A 25,773-nucleotide genomic window follows, 5' to 3' on the forward strand; every position below is an offset into this window, starting at 1 on the left:
TTCCTTGATAATTTCTTTGTCACAGATATACAGGGTTATACAGGGTTAAATATATTCTAATAAATCATGAACAAATCCATCACATTTTTTCAACTTCACAATAAAAGATGGACATCAGCAGGGCCCACCTGGAGTACTAATGGTTGCTCTGACAGATTCAGAGTCATGTCTGCTTAAATAATAAAGCTGACTCTTAATGTGAACGAGAAGTTAGAAGGCATCAGTAACTCTTTTTATTTTTTAACACACTGAGTTCTAGAATACAGCCAGTGGTGTTTGGGAATCCCTGTGTTCCCTAAAGATGACTGACCTGAAGTTTGGGAGCACCAGAGGCTGTGCCTCAGTTGTGAACATCTTCCATGGAAATAACCAAGTTGAAACATCCCTGGAGAGGAAACTTCTTGGATGGCTAAGGACTTCAAGCAGCCTGATTGTTGCCATTTGTGCCCCGTTCTTTTTACTGAAGGCTATAGGAGCCAGATGGGCTTAAGGGAAACTGAGCACTAGCCTCTGTTCCCCTCCTTGGGATTAAAGAGAAACATCATGTCTTCTGAGGCCATTACTCTAAAACCTTTAAAGGGGAAGCAGCATTTTTTCTTCCGCCCGAGGGTCATGAAGGGGAATAAAACCAAGAACATACACACCAAGTCCATAATACCTTATGAGCATCAGTGCCAAAGGCCTTTCTGCAAAGATGGGAAGTCTGAATGAGTGGCCACCATCTTTCACTAGAAGCAGCAGCTAATCAGCCTGAATATCACATTAAACTGATAATGATCAGGGAAATCTGAAATGACCAGGTATAGTAAAGATAACCTAGTACGCAAACCAATGCCCCATTTACACTGCCTGTTTGTTTGGAGAGAACAATTCATCTGGCTTGTACTTTTTTTTTTTTAAGACTTTATTTATTTGAGAGAGAGAACACCTGAGAAGTGGGAAGGGGCAGAGGGAAACAGAGAAGCAGGCTTCCAGACATGGGGCTCCATCCCAGGACCCCAGGATCATAAACTGAGCTGAAGGTAGATGCCTAACTGACTGAGCCTTCCAGGCACCGCCGGCTTGTATGTTCTTATCCTTTGATGTTTTTTAACACAGAATTTTATTTCTAAATTTTTTATTTCTAATTTTTATTTCTTGCTCTTCTCATCAAGAAGATATGCCAAAGAAAAATGCAACTACTCTCAGTTTTAGTTGTTCATCTTCTCTTTGGATGGAATTAGTTTCTCCGAAGTTTTGGTATGCAAAAATAATTCTATTGCTTAAAAGAACATGAAAATTAAGAAAATATTAAATCATTAGAGCATGCTGAAATTTTAAGTACTAAGATAACAATGGGCATTCCCTCATCCTGGCCATCTCAGCTGGTTAAAATCCCCACTGATTATTTTCAACACTCACTGCACTCACTGCACTGGGTTCCTTTGTCTCTTGGTGGCCCAGCTGGTTCCCTTCTGTGTTCCTACCAGAGGGGATTCTTTAATCTGGGTTTGCTGTAGACTTGTCTCTGTGAGTCTATACTACTGTGCAGTTTATTTGGGTGGAGGAAGAAAGCAGCACTCGACCTGCATAAGAACAATGTTCTGAACACACAGATACAACTTCAGAGCCCTGTGTGACTGACAGACACACCTAAATACATACACATTGAAGGCCTTTACTTGTAGCCAAAGTAGATTTCCAAAATATGGGGTTTTTCCCCCCATTTTTCATTTAAATCGAATTAGCCAACATCTAGTAGTACATCATTAGTTTCAATGTAATTAGTAATGTTCAATAATTTATCATTATATGAAATACGGTTTTAATGACCAAATTTGGTTTTGCCAGGGATGATTAAATCTCAAATATTGCTTCTATGGCTTCCTTATAAAATAGATGTTAACTTAAAATTCAATTCAACAAAATGCTACAAAAATTCAGTTCAACAAATATTAAGTGTCTGGTGTACCATCCATACTCAGAGATGTTCCCTGAATATTTTCCTTTCCAGTTGTGGGGAAAGAGCCCTAACAAACACACAGCCCAGGGCTGAAGCCCTATAGGAGGTGCTGGGTGCATGATGGTGTGGAAGAAAAGCTGGGTAAGAATGTGTCTTGAAAGCCACAGGAACTGCAGTGTTTAAAGGAAGAAATGGAAGTCACCTGTGCTATCAAGAGTTCAGATAAGGCTTGAAAAGGTCACTGGTAACATTGTTAAGAGTCCTAAAAGGGTGGGGGTGGGAAGTGGAGGCTAGTTTGCAGGGTGTTGAGGAGCGAGTGAAAGATGAGGAAACAAGGTAACAATAGACAACTCATTCCATAAATTGGGCAGTTAACCAGAGGAGGGTGAGCTGGCAGGTTAGGTAGGATTAAAAGAGGCTTGTTTCCTCTTTGAGAGAGTGGGGGCAAGTTTAAGTGGATGAAATGAGCCCCAGGGAGGAAGTTCAGATAATCCATAGCGTGAGGTCCACGAGAATGAGAAGGTGGGAGAGTCAGGCTTACATGAGCTCTTCCGCTGATCAGGAGGGAAGGGGAAAAGGGAAGTGTGTAGGCAGTTATGTTCCTAGATATGAAAGTAGGAAGTTTTTATCTGAAGCTTTTTTCTTTTTGGGATGGGGAAGGGGAGAAGTCCATGGCATAGTCGTTTGCTAAGAGAGAAGGATGAAGACGTAAGTTTTGATGAAACAGAATCTGGAGAAGCCAGCCACCATGGGGAATGGGAGAGATCCAACTAGAGAGCCAAAAAAGAATTTATGAGGGTATCAGCTGGAAGGGTTGACTTTCTTTCCCCTATAGTGTCTAACACTATGAGTAAGTAGGAAGAAATTCTGTGGTCTGGCACTGGGAATATTGGAATGGATGATTCTGGGATCCAGCAGGGTCTGGGATATGACAAAGGAGCAGGGGATTCCAGAGGAGTGTGGGTGAGGAGTTTAAGGTACAGAGAAGCAGGTTATTGGATGGGTAGGGAGCATTTCCAGATAATGGCAGGTTGGGAGGCAGAGGCCTAGAGCCAAATACCAGCTACAAAGCAGGGTTGGGCACTGGGCAGCTAACTACGTGGTTGGAAATTGATTTTAAGAATGTTAACTTTAGATATTTGCTTTTGTACACATGAATCTCTAGTGTTTCCCTGTTCCACCTACGTACTTTCTTCTTTGGGATCCTATTCCCTGCTGCCTATCACTGCCCAAGAAACAATTTTTTCTATTAAAATTTTAGGTGACTGACAAGGTGGTATGAGGTTAATGAGAACAAGAAAATCCATTTTAGAAAGTGAAAATGCCTTCCACTATCTCTTCACCTCCCCTCCTAATCTCTTCTGCTTCCTTCAAACCTCTTTATTTCTGTATAGATAGAAGAAGCTACCCATATATCAGGAGACGGAAATATTTCTCTGTTTCTTATATAACCAGGCATGTGCTGAGGCATCAAATTTGTATCAGTTCCCTGAGCATGATAAAACCAGGAAGACCGGAAACTGCCAGATATGCTCCCATTCACTGGGGACCCCGCCAGACACCATTTTAAAAGATGGAAAATATGGACAGTCACTAATACTTCCTGTTGTCACCCCAACAACCTTGAATTGAAAGTGGCTTGCATTTTGATCACCCTGGTAGCCTAGTGTTCCAATTTATAAAATTTGGGGTCTCCTTAAAATTAAGAGAATTATGCTACCACATCGAAGTTTTTAAAAATGACATTAAGACAGAAGTATTTCCTGTAGTCTAAAAATTCCTTATGCTGCTTCTCCATTGATCATTCCAACAGTTACAATTCCACTTTGGGAAAACTTAAAAATGTTTAATCCCTTTCATTTCTTTTTGTAACCTTCAAATTCTTTCCATAATGTTTTCTTTTTCTTTCCTTTTTTCCTCTCTGCCTCCCTTCCTTAATTAGAAGTGAGCTGAGGTATCACATGTTTTGCCTTAGAGCTGAGTCTGCACAACGTGATGGTTTCTGTTTTCACCTTTTCTTTCAGCTACACAAGGGCTGCCAAGGATGTGGCCTTTCTTCATGCCTTGGCTGCTTCTCCCTGCCAGGTGCTTTTCCTGGCCAACTAGCTGCTGAAATGCTTCCTTTGGAGAAAGGCAAATAGAATCAGAAAGCAGGGCACTTGGACACTGTTTTCCCCTCTAACACTCCCCTTCCTCCCTCCAGCCCTTCATTCAAACATTAGTTGAGTGCCTCCTTGCACCTGGCTGGAGAGAGGCACAAATGGGGCACAAGGCATGCACAAATGAAAAAACAGTTCTTGTCCCCAAGGCACTGCTGCCCTCTGTGACCTTACGCAAATGAAGCTCTCCTATAGAGTCCCATGGTGAAATAGAAGGAAACGGAACCAATGATTTCTTAAGAGTCCTTTCTGCTTTCCTAGCTCTGATGTTGAGTAGCATTAGTGGACTGTCTCCTGCTTACTACTGTGCTGTGGACAATTCCTCTTCATACCTTAAATGTGCTTGCTCTTCTATCAATTGTTATCATATCAATCAGTATCATTGATCAATCAATATCATATCAATATGAAGGTGTTTAAGTAGTAAAGCCAAAAAATTTTGGTGCCATTATAATATGGAATACTGCATATTTACTAAGAATGATGTTTACAAAAACTTTTAAAGATATAGAAAATTGTGTGAACTATGTCAGGTGAAAAAACAGACACAGGCAGGGAAGGAAGCCTTAAACACTAGGAATTAAGTAATTTGTTAACACCCAGATTTTAAAAGTGGTTATCTTTGAATAGTGGGATTATAAATGTTTAAATTTTCCTACTTTGATTTTTATATTATTTAAAATGAAGACTGAAACTATTTTTTAAAATAATAAAATGAACAAAGTTACTTTTAAATAGTGAAGTGATTGCTTTTGCAGCATAAAATTCAGTAGATATGCTAAAGCCAGATGTGAATAATTTTTAAGATATGCTTTGCCTTGAATTTTCCAAATCTGTCCTAACATTGATTTTTTCTGGATTCCAAGCTTATGCCATTGGTCAAATTCTGGTACTGAGGAGTCATAATTTTCCAGTTCTCACTTTAGAAAAAAGGGCAGTGAGAAGGAAGGAAGGATCTGTACAATTTCTCCACCTGTCAAAAATGCAGGGTTTTATTTAGGGTCTCGGATTTATTAAGAAAGGTGAAAGTAGGTCACCAAGAGGTTATTTCAGGAAAAGGCTTTGCAGAGAGCGTAACTGCTGACCATGGATGATTTCACCACTTGAAACAGGTGCTAGGATATGTTTGCTCAAGCATGATTTCAGATATCAGATCACAAACTCAGGATGGTCACAAAGGCCAATTGGTAGAAATAAAACCATAAGAGAAGGCACTCCCTCCATGGTAAAGAAGTGAAAAGCCTTAAAAAAAAAAAAAAAAAAAAAAAAAAAAGTCTGGTGAGTGCTTGGTACGAGTATAGCCTAACCACTTTCCACAATAGGAGCAGAGAAAAATGCAGAAATGGCCAGTAGCTAAGAAAGCCTAGAACTCACTCTGGTGAGCTCTAAGAGAAGGTATCTGACCTTCTTAGCTAGTCACTTATAAGTCAATAAATTTACAATAGGTCATTTCATATTACAATAGGTCATACAACTTGTCATTCAGAATTTTAGAGGCTACAAAAAAACACTGCGTGGTTTCCCAGGCTCTTGGGCCTCTAGAAGGTATGGAAAGACTTTACATGTGTCAGTCACATGGAAAGAGGGAAAAAATCTATTGTCTCTCAGATCATTTGGCTCATGGAACTAACATGACGTTTTCTTAAAGAGTATGCTACTCAAAGTGTGGTCCTCCCACCAACAGCACTGGCATCCCCTGGAAGGTCGTTAGAAATATAGAATCTGAAATAAGTCAGACAGAGAAAGACAAATACCATATGAACTCACTTACATGTGGTATCTAAAAAACAAAACAAACAAAAATAAATAAAAACAAAAAACCAAAAAACGGCGATGAAAAAGAAGCTCACAGATTCAGAGAGGAGATTGATGGTTGCTGGACAGGGTAGTGGGGAATGGGTGAAGGTGTTCAAAAGGTACAAACTTCTAGCTGTAAAATACATAAGCCCTGGGGATGTAAGGCACAGCATGGTGACTACAGCTAACAATACTGCATTGCATATTTGAAAGTTGCTAAGAGAGTAAATCTTAGAAATCCTCATCACAAGAAAAAAAGAAAAGAAAAAATGTCTGCAACTTGTATGGTAACAAATGTTAACTAGACTTATTGTGGTGATCATTTCACAATAAATACAATTATCAAATTGTATTCATTATCAAAAATCAGGTGTATTATGTTATACACCTGAAACCAATACAAAGTTATATGTCGATTATACCTCAGTTTAAAAAAAAAGAGAGAGAAATGAGCTCACCCAGGCCCACCAAGAGGAAACTGCATTTTAGCAAGATCCCCATGTGATTTATATGTGTACTAAAGTTTAAAGAGCACTGTATTATAGGTATGAAACATATAAACTACATTTTTTACATGTAAACTACATTTTAAGCTCTTTTGGATTTTTCTTCCTTGTACTTGTTTTCAAATGTATTGAAAATAAAATTTTTTACTGTGGCAAAAAGATTCATCCTCCTGCTAAAATCTGTGTGTGTGTGTGTGTGTGTGTGTTTCTCTCAGCTAAGGTACTCAGAAGCAACTTGACATTTGTAATTTCCTTTTCAAACCTAGCTTACAAAGACAAACATTTTCAGCTGTCCCAGTTTTCTGAATTAATTATTTATTGCATCTTCTAATTCTAGGCAAATTTTATGTTTGAAAAGATATTATTTACCACAGACTGCTAGAATCTTTTGCTCCCTACCTTTTCCACTTTCTGGGAAAATTATTTTTTCTTCCATACTCATTCTTTGAAAGTCATCAGGAGAAATTCTAATTTTGTATTTTTTTTTTTCAACTAGGCTCCAAGCCCAGCATGGAGCCCAAAGCAGGGTTTGAAGTCACAACCTGAGATCAAGACCTGAGCTAAAAATCAAAAGTTGGATGCTCAGTCAACTGAGACACCCAAGTGTCCCTAACTTTGTATTTTTCTAAGGAGGTGTTATCATTGTTCACATGCGGGATGGTGATCTGGCTTCTAGTTTGAAAATGTGCTGGTAGTGGGTAAATATCTAAGAAGCCACCTATGAGAATGTGACCTATGCAGCAGGAGCTCAGGGGGCACAGACCCCATCACCCCATGCAGAGCTATCCCCGACTTGAGAAAGTTTCTCTTCATAAATGAACAAACAGTTTCTAGTCCACCAACTACATCACAGACTTAACAGTATCAGGCAAACGTGCACATTGATTTACCCTTGGCCTAGGAGAGAAGAGGTCAGAGAACTTTGAGGGAAAACTTATGGATAAATTTGAAATAATGTTTAAAGTGCCCTTCCGATCTGCATTACTGTAAAAAAAAGGTGGAATTTTCCTATAAACATTTGGATTAAGCAAAAACAAGAGGCAGAGGGAATCTAAGGTGGAATCGCCGTGGGGTCTCCTTTGGAAGTTCAGTCTCACCTGATTGTCGAATCCGTTGAAGAGTTTGCTGGACCAGAACCTCCGATCTTGGGACAATGATGATAAAGTCCACTTTGCTGAAGTGGCCCAGGTCCAGGCTCTGGCTGCCGCTGTCTGCGATAGCACACACCTGGGATAAGAGTTTTCTGGCAACCGTTAGCTGTGGTTGGTAAATTTGGAAGGTCTCATTATCTAAATCTAAAATAAAAAAGTCATAAGAACAAGATTAATTCACTTCTGTTGACGGCCACCGTGAATCTATGCGGGGGACACACAACACACATACACAGTAAAGCTCTATACCGAGCATTCTAGTCACACTCTCTATTGAGTTTTAATAGATTTGCTTATTTTCTCTGAAAACTTGACTGAAGGGATGTGTTCAAGAGTGGATGTGGTAATTTTATAAAAACATGTTCTTTTAAAATTGACTGATCATCTCACAGATCACGCTTCAGCACCCGTCCCCCACCCAGAAATGTCAGGACAGACTACACTCTCATGGTGGGAGTGGGGACTCATCTCTGGAAAGAGGAAGCAAGAGTTTCCAGTTTTCTTTAGGACTATCAGCACAGGTCAGGTGCTCAAGCCCAGACCGACCGAATTCAGGGAAGGAGGTGATACTGTAACTGTAATAATGCTGAATTCCTTTGAACTTTTTCTGGACAGCACCACAGTAAACATTTCCTCTCCAGCAAGGCAGTAGCAACATGATTTGAAATTCTTCTCCCAGGGACTGTATAACACAGGTCACAGAGACACCCCCTCACCTTCCTTCCCACTTGACTTGCCAGTGCTTATGAACTGTCAGTGGTAGGTCGTTGTGGCCAGCTCCAACGCTGATTCCTATACTATCTGAAGTGACCTGACTCGTGACAGGGCCAGCTGGCACTCGAGAGGTGATGCATTACAAGAACATTGCACAGACACTCTAAACATGCCAGTGGCTTTTTATTATAACTTACAACCAAGCAATCAATCTCATACGGGCGCACACACACACACACACACACACACACAATTAACTAGGCAGGATTAGAGAAATCCTTGAGCAGGCAACATTTCATAATTTTTGTGAGGCTGCTTTTTATCAAGAACACAGGTGAAAGTTTGACTGGAATGCACAAGGCCATGATTAACTTGCATTAATTAATGTTTTCTAAAATCAAATTGCATGGGGTGCCTGGGTGGCTCAGTCAGTGAAGCATCTGCCTTTGGCTCAGGTCATGATCCCAGGGTCCTGGGATCGAGTCCCAAGCCCCACATTGGGCTCCTTCTTTGGTGGGAAGCCTGCCTCTCTCTCTCTCCCTCTGCCTGCCACTCTGCCTGCCTGTACTCTCTTTCTCCCTCCCTCTCTCTTTGTCAAATAAATAAATAAAAATATTTAAAAATCAAATCAAATCAAATTGCAATGTGGCCAAGGTAAAGACAGTGGCCACAGTACCCTAGCCACAGGGAACCCTGACAGTTAGTGGAGATTTATACAGGTGGCTATGAGAACCCACTAGAAAAGACCAAAACTACAAGTTTTAATAGCAGAATAGTTTTTGACCCACAAAGATTACCAATGAAAATAAATCTGTCTTTTGATAGGCTCTTATTTCTTCCATGTCATCATAGGTTGGATAGGTGGGGACCAACCAAGATGATAGCATACCTTTGGAGAATTTAATGTAGCAAATTTTGAACTTCAAGGAACCATTAACATATCTTTAAGCATTGCTTCTTAAACAGGGATTCAAGGATATGAATGTGGACATCTGTAAGTACTCTGAGAATTTAAAATTCTAACTTTGTCAATAATTCAGACATAATATGAACATATTTTAGATTATCCAGGTGACTGCTTTATCATCGAATAAAGTAGAAATAAACAAATTTTATTGTGGGGGTTCCTGGGTGGCTTAGTTGGTTAAGTGTGTGACTCTTGATCTCAGCTCAGGTCTTGAACTCAGGGTGGTGAGTTCTAGCCCAGTGCTGAGCGCCACACTGGGCATTAAGCCTACTTAAAAAAAGAAATACTGCATGCATTTGAATTTGTTTTTATGACTGATACTGAGCTAATGCCAAGCCATGCTACTTCTATTGCTGAGGCAATCCTAATATATAAATGACACATTCCTATTAAGGGAAGGCCAGAAGGCTGTCAGCAGCAGCTTTATGGATCTGTTTCATGTCTACCCTTTGTCCTATTCTTTTTTTTTTTTTTTTGGTCCTCTCCTATGTTGTCCTTATCATGTGGGGGGATTGGGAGGAAGTCTGAAAATAAAGGAATCCAATCTAATGATGAAACTCCTCAGTCCTCCTCCTACCATCCCCTCCCTTTTATTTTTATTTATTTATTTTAGAGAGAGTGAGATAGAGGCAGAGGGAGAAGAAGAAGCAGGCTGCCTGCTGAATGGGGAGCCTGACATGGGGCTTGATCCCAGGACCCTGGGATCATGACCTGAATGAGATGAAGGCAGAAACTTAAATGATTGAGCCTCCCAGGTGCCCCCATCCTCTCCCTTTAAAAAATATTTATTTATTTTAGTAAGAGTGTACAGGGGGAGGGGGTGTGCAGGGAGGGGCAGAAGTAGAGGGAGAGAGAGAAAATCTCAAGCAGACTCCCTTCTGATCAGGAGCCTGATGAAGGGTACGAGCTCAGGACCCTGAGATCACGACCTGAACTGAAATCAAGAGTTGGATGCTTAACTGACTGAGGTGCACATCCCAGTACCCCTTTTTGTACCCTGGAAGCTTGTCGGGGAGAGGCTGTGTTGGTATTGCTGTGCTATCTGCCAGGGATGCCTTGCTATCCCTGAGATGATGTGTGTTTTACATGTCAGAGAGTCAATGAAGGGTGTGCCCAGCCAGGGATGCAAGGACTGCATTCTACATTCTTTCAAGTAGTTCCTTGTAGCCCTCGAGAGCACCAACAGCTCTTCTGGGCGTAGCTGGAGGAGCTAAGGAAAGCACACCAAGGACGATAGAAATTTCGAGGGAAAAACAAAAGAGAGAGAGGGAATCTGCTTATAATAAATTTAGTCTTTAACTTTGATTTTAATTCTAGGAGACATCTACTAAGAACAAGGTATTGGATCCAGGCCCTATCGTAAGGCATTTTTACCATATTTATCATGTGGATAATGAGGAAAAACCTGTCACACTCTGTGACTCTAACACAAGACCTCAAAACCCTCAGAATGACTTCGCTTCTATTTCCTCCTTTTGGTCTGAGGTGACGTTACCCAGGTTTTTCGTGGGGATCATAGCGGCAGCCTCCTGAGCTGACACACACTCGTTAAGATCTCCATTGAAAGGGGTCACCACACTCTCTCCTCTTCTCTGTTGCATTTTGTCTAGCAGCTTGTCCAGGTCGTCGCCTATTACGTAATAAAGCAGAGATAAGAAGATTGCAAGGAAAGATACATTTGTATCAGTCTCCAAACTGTGCGCTTCAGCTGGGTTCTCATCAACCTTTGTCAGTCAGACTGCTTTTCCTGGCTGACAGTGCACTTGGTCAAGTCTGCTACAGTATCTAAAGCCAGAGCAACCCTCTCTTGTATTGTGCTTGCGATATACACACTTTCACATGGTGTCTCTCTCTTGACCTCCATCGTACTCAAAGCAGGCAGGACAGGATCGTTCTATCCCCCTTGGACACATCAGAAAGCTGAGATCCGAGGAGGCAGAATCTCTCCCCAGGTCACGCCACTAAGGCTAAGCTGAGGACCCCCCCATACTAGTGCCCATGTGCTTTCCTCTGGATCCCTTTCTGGGTCAGTAACAAACCTTTCCAAATGAGGGAAGGTCAGCAGGCAAGTTTAAGCTCCACACTCATCTCCTTGATGGTTAAGATTTAAATTCAGAAAATCACACAGCTAGAGGCTGGCAGTGTTGCAGAATCCTACAAACCACTCACCTAATGATGTGGTTTTGAAATGTGATGCCAGGAAACTGACCTTTCCTGTGATGAGCTCGTAACTAATTTCTTTCAAAAACTCACTTGTGGTGAGCATGCTCTCTGCCAGAGCTCTGGACTGATGCTGACCTGCAGGAGAGAGGGAGAGGAGGTGACACCGCAATGAATAAATATTCCCTGCAATATGATTTGTAACAGCAAAAATGGAAAACAATTAACGTATGTAACATAGGGACTTGGTTAAGGAAATTATGGCACATCAAAAGATCGACAGTTACGCAGCATTTAAAATGACTATTTAAAAAAGAAGTTATTTATAATAAAATATTAGATGATTAAGGGCAAAAATGATAAACCTTATATTTGTAACTGTGAAGACATACTATACGTGTGTTTAAAGACTAGGGAGGAATGTAAAAGACCTTTAAAACTGCGTTTGCGTGGTTATTATGAATATGTCTTAAAATTATAAACTTGTGGTGTTTAGTTGTTTTTATAAATGAAAATTTAAAAAATTAATGTATTGTACTTTCTGATGAAGATTTCTGAAAAAGATTTATGTCATAGAGAGATGGGCAGTCATATTTTGCCCAAGTGAGGGGGTTTCTTCGGTAGGAACAGGTGAGAACCAGCACTAGAGAGGAAAAAAGTGAATTTAGTCCAGATGGCTGGCTATTCATCATGGTACCTCATAGAAAATCAGCACAAGAAACAAAAACACATTTTGTAATACTCCAACTTTCTGAACCTTTTCTTTATAGACTCAGTGTTACAACATTAAGTAGGCTCTTCAGTGAGGAGGTGAATACGTGAGCTAAATTTCTTGGCAAGCTTGATTTACTGGCTTAGGCCACCTGTGGCAATGGCTTTATCACATGCTAGAGTGGTAACAGTTCCAGAACCTTTTAAGGACAGAAGTTACGTGAGACCAGGGTATCTGTTACTAGGACATGCTTTGAAGTGATGCTCCCACAACCAGCTGACAAGGACACCAGCCAAACTAAGGGCCACAAAAATCTGACATGAGGAGAAAAACAAAAGTTAAAATTAGGAGGAAGAACTCAAATGGGAGCAATTAACTAGACATTAATTACACGGATGCTTGAAACACCCAATAAATAGTTTTCAAATGGAGAAATAATTGAATGAATGGATTAAAAAAAACCCAAACACCCCAAACATTACTCACCTAACACTACCACACAAAATTCGTTTCCTCTGATTTTTGAAGCACAAATTGCCACCACATAATCTGGTAGTCTTTGATAGTGTCTCATTTCACTGAGAGTCCTCAGTGTCTCTGAAATGCCTTCGGCCAAAGAGTTTTGGGTCACGATCACATGAACCAAGTCTTGAGATACACTGGCAATTAGTCTCGCAAGCCAGGGGAGTTGTCCTGGAGACACAGGGGTACACTGAGCACCCAGCTGCAGGGCTCTCTCTCTCAGAGTAAATTCCTGCATGGCCTTCAGCATGATTTGCTCAAATTCTTCCCTGAGAGGTATCTGATCAGGACCTAAATTGAAGAGAATTACAGCTAGAATTTAAAACACATCACAGCCAGAAAAGAGAGAAAAACACACGTACATTAGTGTGTAGTCCTTTTAAGTCCACTGTATTCCACAGGCAAAAGAACTCTTTCCTGTTGTGGCCACAAGCACAGAGGCCCTGCTAACCATTTTCCACCATGAAATTACCTTCTCTCTGTGTCAATATTAAACACAAATGTAGGCTTCTGTTCTCCTTTATGCTAATCTTGATATTTTTAAAAAGAGGATGTTCTCTGAGTCCGCTGTATGCCTTTGGGGTGGTCACTGAAGGTGGTATATTTGTTGACCTGTTAAACTTGTTGTTACCGATACGATTAATGACTCAGGAAGGAAGAAGCTAACCTATCAGCATAACCAACTTTAGGTTTCACTTGTTTCTCATTTTATTTATAGCTACTTTGAAAAACATCTTAATGTATTGCTTCTGTAGTTAATTTTAGGAATACTGTCCATAAGAAAATAAAGTTCAACTATTTTTCACTTCTGATTTTTATTTAGGCAGTCTCACACATTCCCTCCATAAAGAATGTAACTGTCACCTAGCTGGTCCCCAGCATTCTTGGTTGTTAAGGATGGCATTTGGTCCTCTCTTCTTGTGGCGGTTACAGCTAAATTTATATGGGTGACCTACAGCCCCTGGTATTAGGGAGATTTTATTTCTCTGATTCTCTTTAGAAACTCAACCAGTCTTTAGGACAAAACAAGCAAGTTAATGTTTGGCACCCAAGTGACTCAAATCAACTCTGACGTTTAGTTTCAATTGAAACCAGTGAGGCTATGGTCACCCCCTCTCTTCAGTCATCTCTTCTGCTGTGCAGACCCGAGATCTGAAAGTCAAGCTCTGCTAGACAGATACAGACTGTGTTTATCTGGGTCACTGTCTGTGACCTGAGATCAGGCAATAATTTCACAACCCAAGGCTAAAAATCCCCTTGGGAAAGAACACAGGTTTTAAGGGACTGGACTTCTGTATGAGGAGGTATCTTGAATGAACCAGAAATCTTTCCTTCCTTAAAAGGGATTTAAGTGGCCTTCCAGGCCCCCACCCACATTCTCTAGGAAAGTAAGAAAATGAAGGTTTAGTCATATTTTCAGGATATGGGCAAATAAATAAAATGTTATCTATTGTAAAAATAATTTAAATTGGAGAAAACATGGTTTTCCACGATTGGTTAGATGCGAGAGGGAGGGAGACTGAAATCCTCTCAGAGTGTTTTCCTGCTGTCCATGGAAAGCGAGCAAGAACCCTGCAGTGTTTACATTGTGTTAATATTTCTTATGTCCTCCCCAGTCACTTGCTAGAGGGAGGGGGATGCCTTCTTATCACCTGGGAGCCACTAAAGCTTCTGTCTTCATTCTGCTTTATCCAATTAGCATCATGGTTAGTGGTCACTAGGTACATACTAGGTAGTGAGCTTAAAGTATACAGATTTGCATTGACTCTACAAATGAGATGAAGGGAAGGTGGCTGTCTATTGAAAGCTTTCTTCCATCAGAACAAATGATATCCAAAAGCAAGTGGCTTTGCTGCCATTCCCCACAGCCTCTCATAGACCTCCTGGAGGCCCAGAGGCCTGCTGACTAGGTGTGTTCGTAAGATCTGCTCCAAACCATGATTGAGTAACATGTTCTCAGTGTAATCAGTTTCAAATATAAAGGCATTCTGGGAATATAAAATTATGAAACATGTTCATAGCATTTTCCATTGCCTTAAAACTAACTTTTACAGAATTTTGACTGGATTCCTGTTAGGAATTGAGAAATAGAGGAAAATGTACCAAAGTTTAAATGAGGCAAGAGAGCAAAATGTCTTGCTTCCAATCGCCTCCCATCATTTCTTCATCTTTAGCCTTTATAGTTAAATTGCAGGAGCTTTTCCTCCACTTCCCACAAGCTTGATAATAGTAATTTTCCCCCCATTAACTGTTCCAGTAACTCAGGTTAGCCTAGGCATCAGCTCTGATGGCTTTTCAGATAGGGCTACCTTCATAAGAAGAGAAAAGGTTCCAACAAATTCAGAGCCCTCCAATAATCACTGGATTTGATGATTTTACTTTCTATTTCAAAAGATTTTCAGGCTGTGTAATAATAAATTGATTAAAAAAAAACTGACTGTAGTTAAAGGGCTCTTCCTTCTGAAGAATCTTACTTTTCTTTTTCCCTATTATGTCCAGGTAACTGAATCATAAAAGTATTAGACCTGTTCTTTAAAAGCTTAGATTTTTAAAAAAATCTATCTATAAAGCATATGTAAAAAAATATTCTTCCTGCCTTCTTCAAAGCCTTCAGAGGCAAAATAAACAAACAAACTACAAAAAAGCAAAAACTCAAAGACTCCAGAAGAAAGTTGCTGAGGAGAAGATGTGTCCTAAGGTACAAAATTTAGATTAAAAAAAAAAAAAAAGCCATTTGTGTTGTACACTGAGAGATATATTAATTGGTTGCCAGAGAAAGTCTAGAAAGAACTAACTGATCCCACAGGGCAGAGAAGACAGGTCTAATTCAATGGAGATTTTTCTTTTTTTAAGATAAGAGCTTTTAGTTATTTGAGGAGAGACATTTTGTTTTGGCCATTTAGTTTTAATTAACTTGGACTTTGATATTTAAAATTGTTATTCAGGTTGAAAAAATACTGTACCCAATGGCTTGGTTTGCCAATAGCATTACTCTATGGGGGGTTGTGTTACTAATTATGGGTGCATCAAGAAGCTGGTTTTAGATCTTGGAACATAGTCGGAAGTCAGTGCATGCAGCAATTAAAATTATGACATCAAGTGAGCTGCAGGCACAGGTGGTTTTTATAATTTTATTAGCCATTCATCAGCATGATTAGCAAGTCTTAGGTTTATCATCAAAGTGACTCCTAAGCTATCCAAAGTCTTGCAAGTTTCAAAAAGCCCATGTCATAGCAGGCCTTCAGACTCTCAGGGCACCAAGCCTTATAGCTGTAGTTGCTAGCTGATGGCCCAAAGACTGAATCTGGCTGGCTGAAGCTTCTTTTTTGTTTTTAATATTGTTTAGCCCAGTATTTTCATTGTTTAACACTTCGGTATCTCCAAACATTAAGATAATTCACAAGAGGGCAGATAAAATTTCTAATGTGTAATTTTTCATCTTGAGCCTTTTCCAAAGTAAATCAGTGGCTTGAAGTCTTAGAGTGAATGTATAATTAGGTTGCATATTAGATGACCTGCTGCAGTTTGCAAAATAAAGGACATTGCAATGTAAATGTTGCTGAGCCCCTGACAGCATTGTCAGGGCACCGGCACACACCCACTGTGGACCTCAGGAGGACATATCAAATAGAGGAGGTGAAAGGTTCATGACCTATGTATCTCCCTTACCCTGTAGCCTAAAGAACCTTTCAGGGAGGTCCACAGATACTGCCTTAATGAAGGAAAACATGATGGGACTGCATCAAAGGGGTGTAGCTGGAGAAGAAAAAAAAAAAAAAAGGATGTAGGGACAGTGGCTGAACAAGATAGAAAGGCTAAGTAGAAAACCGTAAAATAATGGTCTAAGGCAATGGCTTCGTTTGTATTCCAGATGACAGCTGCATTTTCGGAAGGATGGTTGGCTAGACTCCCCAAGGGAGGAAGGTGCCCATGGCACAGCCCTTCTGCCTGTATGAACTGGAGACCTTAGGGCCATCACGATACTGGACACTAGGTGGCGCAATTTCTCTCTTCTAGGACCCAAAGAGGCCCTCAAGAAGCCAGAGAGGTGAGCAAGGAGATAAATGGAGTGGAGGGAAGGCAAGTGGCAGAAGTAGGAAAGAAATGGGAAAGGAAAGGGAACAGTCATAGAGAGTAGGGTTGAAGGAAGGGAACATTAGAAATGAAAAGGGGAAACTAAAAACTGGACAAGTGGATGAATGTGAGAAAGTAGGGAAAGAAAGGAAAAAAGCGTGATGCAAAAAAGAATAAGAATTATCACCACCAAATAATTATTGCAAATCACTTACCTAGCCGTACAAGATACTGTATCGTCAGAAGAATCATGTTTTCGACGCTCAGGAGTTGGCTGCCAGTCAACCCTAAGTGTTCCAAATCTTTGTTTTCCAACTGTGAAATCTTGTAGCAATTCACCAGCAGAGGACTCACAACAATGTCACCAACATTTCCATAGAAATAGGGTAAAGTGCCATAGCCTGCCCCAACAGAAGTAGGTCAATAAAATTCAACATTTCTTTTTATTTTTTTTAAATTTTATTTTATTTATTTTTTTAAATTTTTATTTATTTATTTATTTATTTATTTATTTATTTATGAGAGAGCATGAGAGGGGAGGTCAGAGGGAGAAGCAGACTCCCCATGGAGCTGGGAGCCTGATGTGGGACTTGATCCAAGGACCCCAGAATCATGACCCAAGCCGAAGGCAGTCGCCCATCCAACTGAGCCACCCAGTTGTCCCTAATATTTCTTTTTTAAAGGTATGTGTGCCCAGCTAGGATCAAAGATGTTTAACAAAGTTTCCTGTCCCCTAGATGAGAATTCTAGGGAATTCCCTCAGATGCTTCCGAATTCTACCCTTACATTAAATCAGATGAACAAAAAGCAAAAGACTCAGATGGTATCATCTCTGTTTCTCACAGAAGGGACATGTTAATTTTTAATGTGCCCTAGAGGATTGATGATAATTTGCAAAACATCTCTGTATCCTTTTGCAAAACTTCAATGACAAATTATTTTCTAATAAAATTCTTGATCAAGTTTCTTTCAACATAAGAAGCCAGAAAACAAACCACAATAACTTAATTTCTTTCCTGAGGTTTTCTTAAACATTTAAAAAAGCTAACAAACTCAGTGATGACCAGCAATATTCTCTTAGTCACAGGTACATGCACGTTCCTACCCTTTGTGTTATCTTAGTTATTTTTATGTTCTCAAATGTCAGTAAATAGCCTTGAATTATCTTAGAAGTAGATAGGACAAAAATGTGTTGAAAATATACCCTGTACTGGTGGTGTGGTAAAAACAGGGGTAGTCTCTCTGTTTGAGACTTTCTAAAAGGCAGACACGACAGGTTCCCCATGTTCTACATATCTTTCCAAGGTTTAGCTCCAGTATGCACACCACTCAAATGTTTAATAAAGACGTTTTGACCATATGGAATTTAAACAACTGAGATTCTCCCAGTGCCTATAGGCCCAGGAGCGGTAGGTAGGACAGCCTGATAAAGGACAGGGCTTGAAGCAAAACCATCTATGTCGGTAGGCTCAAGTCAACCAAAAGAAGCAGATAACACCGCATATAGACATACCCTAAAGATCCAGGGAGGCTAAACACTCCATCTATTTAGTCCCAAAGGTAAAGCAGGAAGTCACCTTCTGACCTAGAACAGTCCCAGGATGAAGTAATTCTTGATGGGGGTCTGAAAAGCATTAAGTTAGTCCTGGATTCCAGGGCCCTCTAAATTTCTACACCTCCACTTATAGACATTTTGGAAAGACTCAGACTGTGTAAAGATAAGTGGTTTGCAGACGCTTCCCCATGCAGCTCTGGGACCTCTTGGTTTTCCCAAAGGGGGTCTGTTAGCTGGTTCAGCTTGTTTCTTTTCTCTGTGGTTTGACTAGAACGCCTTTTCCCCTTCAGGACCCAGCTGAAACGTCACCTCTGACAAGTCCTCTCAGAATCCCTCCAGGCAGAGTTAAGCTTTCTCTCTTTTGAGTTCTTGGTTGCAAACCACAAGTTTCACAATATTGTTTACATGACAGACTCCCCACAAAACAGTGCTCCCTATGGGCCAAAAGGCTTTCTCTTATTCCCAATTTCTAGTTACATGTTTAACAGCATGAGTGAGCTGATTGATAAAAGCTGAAAGAATCAATATAAGAATGAATGAATACATGCATGAACATATGGGTAATTGCACAAACACTGAAATGGAGAAACAGACCCAGATCCCAGCAGACACAGGCAACCTGGAATGCCTTTCCCTTACCTATCAGAATTACTGGTCTAACTCCTGAGTTACTCAGCAGGTTTTCAGGAACAATTACAGTTTCCCCTGCAGGAATGGGTCGAGGTTGTAAAATTCCAGTTAATGGGGTCTGTGGAACTGGAGCAGATAAAAGGGACTCTGGAAAGAAAGTTGTTTGACGAAGGATTAGACATGAAAGCTAAATGAAATACCATTGAAATCAACATAGTCTTAATACTTTTAGAAGTTTTAGAAGTTTAAAGGTTCATTTTTTTTAATTAGAGCAATTCATGTTTACTATATAAAATTAGAAGAGAAAAACAGAAGGAAAAAAACCCAATCATAATCATATCATCAGGAGATAACTACTGTTTAGTATTTTCATACTATTTTCTTCTAATTGTTTTTCCACATGCAATCTTTTGGATTCTGTTTTGTATTTAATACCCTCCATCCTCATCCTAATTTTCCATGCCTTATTTACTCATTATAGAAAATTTGAAAAATACAGAAAAGAGTGAAGAAGAATAAACTCATCATTAATCAGTACTATCTGATTAATAGAGACAAACACAGTAGCATAATTCTTTGTTTATACAGCATCTCTATGTAGTCTTTAAAACTTTAAAGACTTTAAAGTAGTAGTAGTATGTAGTATGTAGTAGTCTATGTAGTCTTTAAAACTTTAAAGTCTTTAAAGTTTTAAAGACTACATAGACTACTACAAAACTTAGAGTCTTTAAGTTTTTAAAGAATCCCATTTATGTCTTAGAATTCGTATATTTAAATTTGTGCTTAGTACAAGGTAGACCGGTGTTTACACATTTACCAGTAGGTTCCCAATGGCCATGACTTGGTTATTATAAAGGAGAACCAGTTGGTTTTTTTTAGGTTTCTAGCCACAGACTAAGTCGTCCAGGCCAGAAATAAGATGTGCATGTCACATAAAGGAACCAGATAACAGGAAAACATGTCTAACACCACAAATGGCAAAGCAAACCCATTTGTGCCCTATGATGCTGGGTTAGTAGCATCATCCCTATGTAAAGAATGGTTTATTGATACTTTGGGTCCAAACAAAGCCAGAGGTTGAATTAAGATCTGTTGTGATGGCCCATGTACTTTCAGGGAAGGCAGATACAATGGGGACAAAATATCAGCTACTATTAATTTCCTTACATAATACTGGACACAATGGTTGGTTAAGGAAATTTATCTTCAAAGGTTAAAGGATAGAACAGGAGTAGAAGATAATTTTGCTAATTCAAAAAAACTGAAAACCCATCTTCTGTTGAAATCTTACCAGTTCTTGAAAGAGGGCGGACTGTAGGAACAGGTACAACTAAACCAGGTTGTGGGACAGGTGACCCAGGATACCATCCCCGGTGTCGTTTCTTTGGTGGCCCAGAAATGAACATGGTAGCTGAAGGCAAAAAGAAAGATGAGCCTTGTCCTTAGCAGTGGTAGAAAGGAGAGAATTTAACATAACATCGAGCTTTTAATTTGATTATACTCAGAAAGTCTGAGCACTCTTCTAGAGGTAAAGATAAAATTAGAAAAATCACCCTAACAATACCACCTAACATTTGGATGTCGTTTTGCCATATACAGTTTTACCCAGATGATTTCATTTAATTCTATCAACAACACTCTGAAGTTGTATGGTAAGTATATTGTTACGCCCGGTTTGTAGATGGCAAAAGGAAAGCTCAGATTTACCCAGGGTCAGGGAACAGAGAGGAACCTTGATCTCTATAGTCTGGTCAACAAAGCTCATGGTTTTCCAAGACACTTCCTTATACATTTGTTTCAACATTATTTTCTAGCTAGGCTCATACTTGTCAATCACCAAGATCTTTAACCATCATTATTCACACCAATCATAAACCTTCAAAACCTTCGATGAGAAGGTAAGGAAAAGCTCGGAGTGCACTGTCAGATAATTCATCATTTCAAATTTCATAGCACTTCTTTCATAGTTAAGGTGCGTTATTTCAAAACTCTAAGATGGGTATCATACCTTGGTCTCCTGATGCATAGCTAGGTCTTGGTGACAAAGAGTAATTCCCTGGGCGAGCTGGAGTGGAGCTGGCTGCACTGCTCTTCCCTCCATGGCTACTGTTTCCATTAGCAGCATCTGTAGCACACAAGAGGAATGCTCAGAACAGGGGCTGAGCAGCACACTGCATTCTGGGGCCTTGCAACCACACCATAAACCTCAACTCCAGGATTCAAAGACATCTCACTGACAGGACAGCCACGGTGTAGAACCGACTACAACCATCAGAGTAGTACCCTCTTTTAGATGAAATGTCTCCTACAAATAATCTTCTAGGATCCCAAGAGATCTTTTAGAATCACTTTCAGTGATGTCTTTGGAGATGGTGGGTGGAAAAAAAGAGAAAATTGTGTTTTTTTAAATTTTGTATCTTGGAAATATTCAAATGTATACAAAAGTAGAATAGTGTAATAAACTACATACCTACCACCCAGCCTTAGCATTTATCAACACATGGCCAATCTTGCTTTAGATAAATATAGATTAAGATACTTCCTCTCTTTTCCTCCTCACACAACATTCTTACATACTTACTCTAGATTATTTTGGAGAAAACTTATTTATATTCTTTCATCTATAAATATTTCTGTATGAGTTTCTAAAAGAAAAGAGCTCCTAAAACTTAACTCTAATTTCATTATTCTACTTAAAATTGACAGTGATTAGTAAATCCTTAATGCCAAATATCCCATCTGTGTTCAAATTTCCCCCCAGTTATCTCAGAAATGTTTTTTTTTTTACAGTGGGTTTTCTCAAATTGGGGTTTAAAAAGGATTTACACATTGAATTTAGTTTTTATGTCCCTTAAGCCCCCTTTTTAAAAGCTTACATTTATTAATTAATACAATAATATAATAAAATATTTAGGGGTGCCTAGGTAGCTCAGTTGGCTAAGCATCTGCCTTTGGCTCAGGTCATGATCCTGGAGTTCTGGGATGGAGCTCTGTGTCAGGCTCTCTGCTGGGTGGGGAGCCTGCTTCTCCCTTTCCCTCTGCCTGCCACTCTTCCTACTTATGCTCTCTCTCTCTCTCTCTCTCTCTGTCAAGTAAATAAACTTTTAAAAAATCTTTAAAAAAATATTCAGTTAGTGTTTGCATTTCATGGACTCTCTCACAAATTTTAAAAATAGTTTGTTTAAATCAGGATAAGGTCATACTACAATGAGATTTAGGATAACGTCATTTTTGCTGAGAAGTTTTCCAGCCTCAGTCAGTATAGTGTCAGTCACATCCCCTTTTTTCCCCTCCTGGAACCTCCTTTAATCCATAGGATTCCCCTTCTTCTTTTTATTTCTTCCATTTAATCTGCTGAAAATCTGGCAGAATTTTTCCTTTTCTGAATTTTGCTGATTGGTTATCTATGACATCATTTAACACCCCCCTCCATTTCCTACATACTAATTGTTAGATATAGAGGCTCGCTCAGATTTAGGTTTTGGTTTTTGGGCAAGAGTATCTCATAAATACTGTCATATTCTTCCATCAGCAGGTACACAATAACTGGCTTTCTTTCTTCTTGTCATGTTAACATAGGTCAGTGGGTTTAAGAGCTGTTAACCTAATTCTCAAATTATAAAGTTGTCCATGACTGGGGGATGTGGGTGGCTCATTAGGTTAAGTGTCTGACTGCAGCTCAGGTCATGATCCCAGGGGCCTGGGCTCCAGTCCCACATCAGGCTCCTTGCTCAGCAGGGAGTCTGCTTCTCACTCTCCCTCTGCTGCTTCCCCTCCTTGTGCTCTCTCTCTTTCTCTCTCCGTAAAATAAGTAAACAAAATCTTAAAAAAAAAAAATTGTCCATCAGCCCTTCATCTGATGGTTTTAGCAACCATGCTGGTTACTGCCAGGATCCATCATTTTATTAACTTGTACACATTTATAATCTAACCAGAAGGTGGATCCTGCAAGAACTGTTGGAACAGAATAAAAATAAATGTGGTCAGAATAAATGATGATGCCTAACTGTTACAAAGATTCCAAGAACGGTAAGTTCTCCTTCTTCTCATTCTTCCTCTCCCTCTCAGACCATTTCTTTTCCTTAGACACTGGAATTTTCTAAAATGTTATCTTTAGTTAACAGCTTGCCTTACCCCACATTTCTCTGTATCAAATCCTATTTACTCTGGTGATTTTAATCCTAGGTACAATAAAGTAGATGCCTGTTGAACCGATCCACTTGGACATTTCATGGGTATCTCAAATTCAGCATGTCCACAGTTGAACTCACATTCTCCTCCTGGAGAACCTGCTCCTCCTTATTTCCTCTTACGTAACTGCATCACATCACCATTAGCAGACAGATGGGTACAAACCAAGACCACTTCTTCCGCTTCTTGCTTACATTAATCACTCAAATTCTGCGGATTTTACTTCCTGAGTTGTTCTCCAATCTGTTTCCTCTTCTCGAGCCTATTATTACCCAAGTCAAGGACTTCATCATTCCCCCTAACTAATGAAATGACCCCCAACTAGTTTTCTACTTCTCTCTCTCTCCTTTTTCTTTTGCTGCCAAGTGAACTAGCTCAAGTTCAAATCAGATCATGTTACTCCTTGGTTCCATAAGTTATAGAGTAAAATTCATGCTTCCCTTGCCCACTACTTGCTCCTTCCCACCACTCCCTGAGTTTTACATTTTATGATTCTAACAATTCCAAACCACGGGGACATTCCTGTACATATGATACAGCTTCTCTCCTTTCCTTTCCAGCTTTGGTCCTGGATTTCCCCTGAATTTAAAATAGTTTTCCCTCACTCCTCTGTGTAGTGAGTATCTCCTCATAGTTTAAGACCAAGCTCCTCCAAGAACTCGTTCTTCATCACTCTAAAATGTTGCACTAAAACTCTTCTCCTCTTTTGTTATCCCCCAGCATATTGTGTATTTACTGCACTGCACTGAAAATATTTCCCTGTAAGTCTGTCTCCTCTACTAGGTTATAAGGACATTAGAGGTCAGGGATTGACCCTTATTTTTCTTTGTATCCTCGGTTCCTCAAACTAGCAGGTATCCAAGAAATGTTTGCTGAACAGAACCAACCTGCTCTGTTTCCCCATATGCCAAATGTCATTCCTTGACTCTTCTGGTTGGAGCAAAAACAGTACGAAGCTTTGTATAATAATACAATATTACAGACAGCCCCACTTCTGTCCTCAACTGGCAGGAAAAGAGCTTCTGCTTTCTTCTACCAAATTGTCAATGAGATTTCACACAAGTCTTTTATAGACTATGTATTGAGCAAAGAAATATAAGTGAGGAAAACATCACCTGCGGCAAAAGTCTTCCCTACAACCTGCAAAGATAAAGCCAGTGGCTTCACAACATTCTTATTCCGGGTCAGGTCCTGAGCTCCACTTAAATTGATTGCAGAATTAGCTGGACTGAGAATTGGCGAATCTTGAAAATGAAAGAGGTTGTTCAAATTAGAAACTATTTTATATGCAGGAAGGAAGTTAATTCAGTAAGAATGAGGTGAGAGAAAGCAGATTGTAAAATTTCAGTTTTATCCTTGACCTATTTTAAGAAAGTCAGTTTCTCTGTATTTGGCTTTTACTTTCTTTTTATGTATTTCACAAAAATTCACTAGAAGATACTATGTGGTGGGTACCAGCCTAAGCACTTTAAATAGATCAATTCACTTAATCCCTATAAAAACTCAAAAAGGTGGGTAGTACCACCTTAAGGAGTAGTCGTCATTTAACTCCGTCGAAGTTATATGATGTGGCATCAAGGATATCATTATGTGCCATATTAGAACTATCTCCACAGTTCCCCTTAAAGTCATATTTTAATGAGATATATTTATCTCTATTCAGATGATTTTGTCATTTGAAAGGTGCACTGCAAACTAAGTCATTGCAAGGTAGGAGAAAGAGCTTTTCTCTAAAAGAAAGTTTCTTTACTTTTCGGAGTAAACTTGAATTAATTTCCCTATGTAATGCCAGGTACATCCAAAAGATGGTTCCTATTTAGATTCAGAAAATAATTCATCCCAGAAAAACCACATGCAAGAGACAGACTATGGGGACCATAAACACTGAAGCCAACGAGAGTTTTCCGAGATGAGTACAGACTCCCCAATCCCTGATTGTACTCTGCCAGAACAGCTTAATCCATTAATACCAGCAAGTGTCAAAAGGGGCCATTAAAACTCTCTGAGAGTTAGAAAAGAAAGAATGCTCCAAACAGCAGGATATTGATGGTACTACATTAGGAACTATCTTAAAGGAAAAAAAAAGTATTCAGAAGAGTCTGGGTACCTCTGTCAGTTAAGCATCTGCCCTTGGCTCAGGTCATGATCTCAGGGTCCTAGGACAGAGCCCTGCATCCCTCTCTTCTGGCCTCCCAACCCCACTCATGGCTCTCTCTTGCTCACTCCTGCTCTTTCTCTCAAGTAAGTAAATATAAATTTAAAAAAAAAATAAGTATTCATATAGCAGTGTGATTCCTGATGCCTCTAGTGAGTGCTCCTCATAGGAACTCAAAAAATTGAAATGGTTCCCTACTGGCTCAGTAGAGTTAACTGCCTCTCTGAGATCAGGGTTTACCACCAGGGAGTGATTTTTAGTCTGCAGGAAGAGCAGAAGCCAGAAACTGCACAGACAACATTACAACAGGAAACTGCAGGAAAACTGGAAGACAGTTCTTCATGTCTTAACAGAGAAACTTACAGTATAGGAATCCCAGGTAAGTTTGCTATGCTGTTGAATAGTTTGGTCGTTATGTTTCAGGCAATAGTTGTATTGTTTGGAACAAGGCTAGTAATTTACTACAGTAGTTTATACCTATAATTTTAGTGTATTTCTAATACTCCAGGTAAACAAAAATACACAGGTAAAATGTAGC

The 25,773-nt window shown here is 39.7% G+C and overlaps 1 protein-coding gene across 9 annotated transcripts in view; it reads right to left on the reverse strand.

The window, feature by feature from the left end:
• Nucleotides 1-25,773, reverse strand: part of GREB1L (GREB1 like retinoic acid receptor coactivator) — a 272,164-nt gene that overhangs the window by 59,096 nt on the left and 187,295 nt on the right. For 8 of the 9 annotated variants that reach the window (XM_059138916.1, XM_059138915.1, XM_059138914.1 and 5 more), the window contains 9 exons: nucleotides 24,196-24,324; nucleotides 20,898-21,014; nucleotides 20,181-20,300; nucleotides 18,899-19,036; nucleotides 16,920-17,105; nucleotides 12,595-12,921; nucleotides 11,406-11,534; nucleotides 10,732-10,866; nucleotides 7,502-7,699 (listed from right to left, as the gene is read on the reverse strand). In XM_059138916.1, the coding sequence (XP_058994899.1) occupies nucleotides 7,502-7,699; nucleotides 10,732-10,866; nucleotides 11,406-11,534; nucleotides 12,595-12,921; nucleotides 16,920-17,105; nucleotides 18,899-19,036; nucleotides 20,181-20,300; nucleotides 20,898-21,014; nucleotides 24,196-24,324 (1,479 nt within the window). The remainder of the gene's footprint in view (nucleotides 1-7,501; nucleotides 7,700-10,731; nucleotides 10,867-11,405; nucleotides 11,535-12,594; nucleotides 12,922-16,919; nucleotides 17,106-18,898; nucleotides 19,037-20,180; nucleotides 20,301-20,897; nucleotides 21,015-24,195; nucleotides 24,325-25,773) is intronic. The other variant, XM_059138919.1, reaches the window with a different exon arrangement.

Source organism: Mustela lutreola, chromosome 11 (genome assembly GCF_030435805.1).
Source record: "Mustela lutreola isolate mMusLut2 chromosome 11, mMusLut2.pri, whole genome shotgun sequence".
Taxonomy (NCBI): Eukaryota; Metazoa; Chordata; class Mammalia; order Carnivora; family Mustelidae; genus Mustela; species Mustela lutreola.